Here is a 7,026-nt window from a genome sequence, read left to right as displayed (position 1 = left end):
TTGAGTTATCTTGGCCAATGCGAGCATTTAGATCTCCAAGTAAAAACTTCACGTCATGAGCTGGCAGGGACAAAAGGATTTCGCGGCATGTACGAAATCGCGAAATTTCCCATTCTCCGCGACAAATTTTATGTGTAGTTTAATGTATAGCCTGTTAAATTTCGCGGTACCGCGATTTTTGGCCAAAATAATCGCGAAATCCTTTTGTCCCTGTGAGCTGATAGTTCATCAAATGCCCCAGATAGCTGCTGATAAAAGTCATCCTTTACCCCGACTGCTGCATCCTCAGTTGGAGCATAAGCTATCACAATCGAAATGTTGATATGTCGACTGTGCAGCCTCGCTGCAAGAATACGTTCTGATATCGGACTGTATGAAATCAATGAATTTTTAGTCTTCTTCGAGAGGACTAAACCTACCCCTTGTCGTCTGTACCCATCACTTCTTCCTGAGTTAATAAAGAGGGACCCATCATCCAAGGTAACCTCACCAGTGCCGGGTCTGTGCGTCTCTGTCAGCCCCAAGACATCCATTTTATATGCTGACATATTCTGTGACAATTCATACAGCTTTGAGGAACTGCTCTCCAATGATAACACATTCCACGTTCCCACATTAATGCTGTGTTTGATAAAGTTGCATGGGAGTGCTCTCCCCTTCTCCGGGTCCACATGAGTGATATGCTGTGAACTAATAACACTGTTGAAATAAGGCGACTTCTTTGTTCTCATCTGCACACTGGGGTCCTTGCGGCTTTGCCCAGAGCACTTCATCCTGGCTACACCCCTCCTTGAACTCCGAGAGTCACTCCACTTTTGGTTATTCATTGATGTTTCAGTAGCTATTTTAAGGTTGAAGGGTAGCTGGCCCCTCGAACCTGGTAGTTTTTTGTCGACCTTTACTGGTCTAGATCCATAGTTTTTTGTTGCACCTCATCTGTTTAAACTGGAATCACCCAGAACAGATTACTGTACTTAATAGTGGCACCTCGTAAAGGGTGTACTATGGTCATTGAAATAGGAGAGGTTATCGGTTACACGATCACTATTTCCTGAGATTATAAAAATCTCTTGGAATCACCCAGAACAGATTACTGTACTTAATAGTGGCACCTCGTAAAGGGTGTACTATGGTCATTGAAATAGGAGAGGTTATCGGTTACACGATCACTATTTCCTGAGATTATAAAAATCTCTTGCCACTAAATTATATATATAACTTATTATATCAAATTATATAGGGACCCAGGAAAAGGCCCCAGGAGGAGGAGGAGGAGGAGGAGGACTGGGGAGGAGGAGGACTGTTGAGGACTGATGAGGAGGACTGAGGATGAGGAGGAGGAGTAGGAGGAGGACTGAGGAGTGGAGGAGGAAGAGGACTGGGGAGGATCAGGAAGACCCAGGAGGAGGACCCAGGAGGAGGAGGAGGAGGACTCAGGAGGATGACTCAGGAGGAGGAGGAATCAGGAGGAGGACTGAGGAGGACTGAGAAGGAGGAGGAGGACTGAAGAGTACTGAAGAGTACTGAGGAGGATGGCTGAGGAGGATGACTGAGGAGGATGGCTGAGGAGGATGACTGAGGAGGATGACTGAGGAGGATGACTGAGAGGGAGGAGGAGGATCAGGAAGACCCAGGAGGAGGAGGAGGAGGACCCAGAAGGAGGACCTAGGAGGAGGAGGAGAACTGAGGAGGATGACTCAGGAGGAGGAGGACTCAGGAGGAGGACTGAGGAGGACTGAGAAGGAGGAGGACTGAGGAGGATGGGTGAGGAGGATGGCTGAAGAGGATGACTGAGAGGGAGGAGGAGGAGGAAGAGGAGGAAGAGGACTGAGGAGGAGGAGGAGAAGGACTGAGGAGGAGAAGGAGGACTGAGGAGTACTGAGGAGGATGGCTGAGGAGGATGGCTGAGGAGGATGACTGAGAGGGAGGAGGAGGAGGACTCAGGAGGAGGACTCAGGAGGAAGAGGAGGAGGAGGACTCAGGAGGAGGACTTAGGGGAAATGAGGACTGAGGAGAACTGAGGAGGAGGAGGAGGATCAGGAAGAGGACTGAATAGGAGGAGGAGAAGGAGGGGACTGGGAGAGGACTGAGGAGGAGGAGGACTGATGAGAAGGATGAAGAGGAGGACTGAGGAGGAGGATTGAGGACCGAGGAGGAAGAGGAGGAGGATGAAGAAGAGGAGGAGGACCCAGGAGGAGGAGGACTGAGGAGGAGGACTGAGGAGGACTGAGGAGGATGACTGAGAAAGAGGAGAACTGAATAGGAGGAGGAGGAGGGGGACTGGGGGAGGACTGAGGAGGAGGATGGAGGACTGAGGAGAAGGATGAGGAGGAGGATGGAGGACTGAGGAGAAGGACTGAGGGGGACTGATGAGGACTGAGGACTGAGGAGGAAGAGGAGGAGGATGAAGAGGAGGAAGAGGACCCAGGAGGAGGACCCAGGAGGAGGACTCAGGAGGAGGAGGACTGGGGAGGAGGAGGACTGTTGAGGACTGATGAGGAGGACTGAGGACGAGGAGGAGGAGTAGGAGGAGGACTGAGGAGGGGAGGAGTAAGAGGACTGAGGAAGATCAGGAAGACCCAGGAGGAGGAGGAGGAAGAGTAGGAGGAGGAAGCATCTAAATGTTATTTCCATTTTTGTCCGTTTTTAGCAATTTAGGTGTCCATTAATGTCCGCTAATGTCCGCCTATGTCCGCCTATGTCCGCCTATGTCCTGTCCTTTTTGGATTCTATGAGACAAGTGGACATGGACGGACGTGACACCCCCCCCCCCCCCCCCCCCCCCATTAAGCGTTTTCGGTTAAACTTTATTTTTATAAAGTTACGCTATTAGTATTAAAGATTTTTTTACCAAAACCCAATATTGGGTAGTGGAACGTCGCCAGTGCCACATTTTTCCAAGCAAAAAACAAAATGTTATCAATGTGCAATGTGAATTACCGTTTTAAAATGCAAAATGATGAAATTTGTCCATTCACTCACAATTTATGATTCATTGAGGAACATTATATCTGTAGGCAGTTATACTCGACACTAATAAATTATGATGCGATAAACCTCACCTCATTGGACAGACTACTTTAAAAGGGGTATAATAGTAAATATATAAAAGGGGTATAATAGTAAAGGGGGTAAATAGTAAAGGGGGTATAATAGTAAATATATAAAAGGGGTATAATAGTAAAGGGGGTAAATAGTAAAGGGGGTATAATAGTAAAGGGGGTAAATAGTAATAGTATTAGTATACCCCCAATAAAGGCAACGCTCGTGCTTGCCAGCACTGTGATCATATACTGAGTATATAATAATAGTCGTATTTTAATCTCTATGCGCACCAAATAGCATTCTTGTTCGAACCGCTCGTTCACGTACTCATAGTCCTTAAATTGTAGTCCTACTGTGGTTTGCAAATGTGTACAGGACTTTTCTTCTGAAACTGATTGTAATAAGGCCAGATTTGGAAAACAAAATATTAATGAGGACGTTACATTCCTAGTTTCCTTAGTTAGGGACACATTTTGAAAATGTGTCTTCTTTCAGAAGACCCAATTGACATGTATATATCACATTTATGATTGTATTAGTAGTATACTGTCATTGAATCACACAATCTGATATTACTGAATGAAAATTTTCCACACATAAATACTTTTAACAAAATAAAGACGTTTATTATAATTGTGTTCAATCTTAATTGTTAGAAGAAATCTATACAGTGCAATTAAAATTAAACATTAAATCTGCTAAATTAATATCAAATCAAACCACCTACGATTAACTCAAATGAATTTCTTTTCATCCCAAGTAAAGATTAATAATCAAAATAAAAAATCTCAACTCCAGTCATGCTTTTATAATTGACCTTTGTAATCAGTATCAAGCTCTCTGCACAAAGTTTCACTGCGGAAACTATCGGTGTTATTTTACAGGATTTTATAACATTTTATAGGATTCTATGGGATTCTATAGGAATCACTGTGCGAAATTCAAAAAAGTACAGACGTCAAGCTATTCCATACCATCCTGATCCAAAAGATTATTTACAGAGATGATAAACTTACAATTATTAAAAATAAATTTACTGTGTACAAAATTGTCCAGATGTAAATTCATGACAACCGACAAGGTAATAAAATGTTTGGGGTCTTCAAATGAAAAAAATGTTGTCCATCGTTTTGAAATATATCCCAAAACATTGAATCTTTAGTTCTGCTAATTTTTGATCACTGTTTTAACAAATTCCGAGTATAATACATGCCAAGTATAAGCTACATAACTGATACATTTTCGGCAGAAATCATAATTTAATATTTTCCTAAAACAACAAAAAACTAAATCTTAAAAACACAAAAAGATCAACTGCAGCCGTACTTTATTACGGGTTTAAATTCCATGTCAGTTACAAGGTTATAAAGTTATTAACTGGCCAGTCAACCAAGTTAACGAGCAACCAATTAACTAATTAACCAACTAACTAATTAACCAATTAACTAATTAACCAACTAATCAGTTGATGAACAAGATACACTCACGTGTCACATGACATTTAAAAGATTCTAAAAAGATTAATAAGATCTGACCCAAAACACGTTCTGCGGTTAATGATTGAAAAATTTGAGACTTAATCCCAAAAAAGAACATCCGTTCCGCAATACAACAACCCTTCAAGTGTGGTTATAATACTTGGTCAAAAATTCCGAGTAAATTTAAAATACATAAACGGCACTACGAAGATATCTGAATAAATGAAATTGTCAGTTTTATAATTGGACCTGAAGCTTTCGGAATCCTGTAGGCTTTTAACCATAATCAATTAATTAATTAATCAATTGGGCAATTAAACAATTAACCAATCAATCGATTAATTAATTAATTAATTAATTAACCATAAGCGATGCCGTGTTCGTCCAACAGGCTCTCCAACATGGAGATTCGTGCCTCTGACTGTGATTTGTGGGCTTCCAAACTGAGGGGGTAGAGCAATGTGAGAACAATATTAGGATTATGACACAATTAAAGAACAATAACACAAAGTTTCAGAGAAATATAAAAACAATATCAGAACAATATCAGGGTAAAATTAGGAAAAATCTAAACAAAACCTGAAAAAGCAAAAGAAGATTTAACTGTAAGAAAATTGAAGAAAAAAAGGGTAAAATTAGAAATTGCACAACAAAATCTCTTAGCTGTAGTCTAACCAGAGTCACTCATAATAAAATCAACTAACGCATAAATTAAATAATTTATTCACTAAAACTTACTTAATGAGAGTTTGACTGTCCGCAATAGCGGTAGTCATCAGTTGTTTTAGGCTTTTGTTGAGCATTGCTGCCGACCTTTGTACCTTCATCTTCAGCTCAGGATCCTCGGCTCGGTCCTTGCCTGCACAATTTTACCAGGTTACTGTATCAAGTTTCTAGATTAAAGGCTACCAGGTTACTGGGTTACAGGTTACCAGGTAACCAGGTTACCAAGTTACCAAGTTACCAAGTTACCAGGTTACCAGGTTACCAGGTTACCAAGTTACCAAGTTACAGGTTACCAGGTTACCAGATTACTTATAAACATAATGGTTGTAACACACTATTTACCAATAGACAAGGCTAGTCTCTCAATGTTCCGTGTCTCGTTCATCGCACGTAAGATTAGATCCTGGCTGGTTTGCTCGGTGAGGTTGTCCACCTTTGGGTTGTCCACTCTTTCTTCCTGAGTCAGATCTATTTTTAGAGTTTGGTTACGGAATTAGAGCGGGGTGGTTAATGGCAATGAGTGCCTCCCATAAGGCTGATGAAACGGATTTGAGTTATTTCAATATGCTAAGAAATGCTTGATTGTGGCGCAATAATTTTTTTCAAATATCAAAATCCATGATGAGCATCCGAATTTCTGAAATTACGAGTTAAATATCCTGTAAAAGTGTAAATGCTATCTATCCAGAAACTTTAATTTTCGAAAATCTGCTGCAACAATGTCGGCAAAACGGCTCTATAATTGCTCTATAATTGATTTCCATGATCTCAGTGCTGACTAAAATATTACCAGGCAACTATCTAGCACGTTACGATGGACACTCTGAATTAACATCGCAGCAGTATTTCTCCGTCCTGACTCCTAGATACGATAAAACCTCGATTTACTACCGGGGTAAAGGAAACAGCCGCGGTGAATCGGGGTTTGTGGTAAATTTGGCGCGGTAAATCGGTGTTTGTGGTAAATTGGGCGCGGTAAATCGGTGTTTACAGAAACATTGTGCTACCCCCGCATCCATAATTCCATACTCAAAACAGTAAATTTGCAGTTTAATGACCTTCAAGCTTACGAAGTTTAGAAAGTAGATAAATTAATATATTTTGCTACAAATTGCTACATACCTCTGTGCTGTTGTTTGTAGCACTAGCCATGTTAGTTCTGTCAGTTTGATATTGAAACTGTCTGGCAGAAACGTTCGCCTGCCTTGAAGGAATATTTGATTGTCTTGATAAAGGAGCAGCTGTTTGTCTTGATGAAGGAGCAGCAGCAGTTTGTCTTACTGGGGGAGCAGCAGCTGTTTGTCTTGCTGGAGGAGCAGTATTTTGCCTTGATGAAGGAGCATTTATCTGCCTGGGAGGAGTATTTACAGGTCTTGACGGAGGAGGAGCAGTTTGTCTTGAAGGAAGAGTCGGCTGTCTTGATGAAGGAGCAGCTGACTGCCTTTCAGGAGCAGTGTACTGTCTTGAAGGAGCAGTGTTTGATCTAGTAGGTGGTTGTGGTGTCATGTCACGTGACGTTTCACTCTCTGCTCTTGTTAAAGGAGATATAACGGTCGGTGTCGCTGGCTCTGGATCCTAGATAAGATAAAATTAATCAAAAATCTATATAAATTGTGTATACTGCTCAAAAGCCCCTATGGGTAGCCTTCGGGTCTTTCAAACAAAAACAATATATTTATATAAATAAGTACAGTAAACGGCGCGACCACAGAAAATATGGAAAAGAATTTGAAAAAAAGATTGGTCAACAAATCGGGTCTAAATAGTTTTTAATTAA

General features: G+C 41.3%; 1 protein-coding gene across 20 annotated transcripts in view; it reads right to left on the bottom strand.

The window, feature by feature from the left end:
• Positions 1–3,673: 3,673 nt before the first annotated feature.
• The window catches only part of LOC134822305 (rho guanine nucleotide exchange factor 11-like), a 70,726-nt gene continuing 67,373 nt past the window's right edge, over positions 3,674–7,026 (bottom strand). For all 20 annotated transcript variants that reach the window (XM_063833263.1, XM_063833264.1, XM_063833271.1 and 17 more), the window contains 4 exons: positions 6,372–6,824; positions 5,592–5,706; positions 5,262–5,382; positions 3,674–4,966 (listed from right to left, as the gene is read on the bottom strand). In XM_063833263.1, coding sequence (XP_063689333.1) covers positions 4,882–4,966; positions 5,262–5,382; positions 5,592–5,706; positions 6,372–6,824 — 774 coding nt within the window. In that variant the 3' untranslated portion in view covers positions 3,674–4,881. The remainder of the gene's footprint in view (positions 4,967–5,261; positions 5,383–5,591; positions 5,707–6,371; positions 6,825–7,026) is intronic.

This window comes from Bolinopsis microptera, chromosome 10 (assembly GCF_026151205.1).
Source record: "Bolinopsis microptera isolate Bmic1 chromosome 10, MBARI_Bmic_1.0, whole genome shotgun sequence".
Taxonomy (NCBI): Eukaryota; Metazoa; Ctenophora; class Tentaculata; order Lobata; family Bolinopsidae; genus Bolinopsis; species Bolinopsis microptera.
The sequence above is the reverse complement of the archived record's forward strand: the minus strand, read 5'-3'. Positions and strand labels throughout refer to the sequence as shown.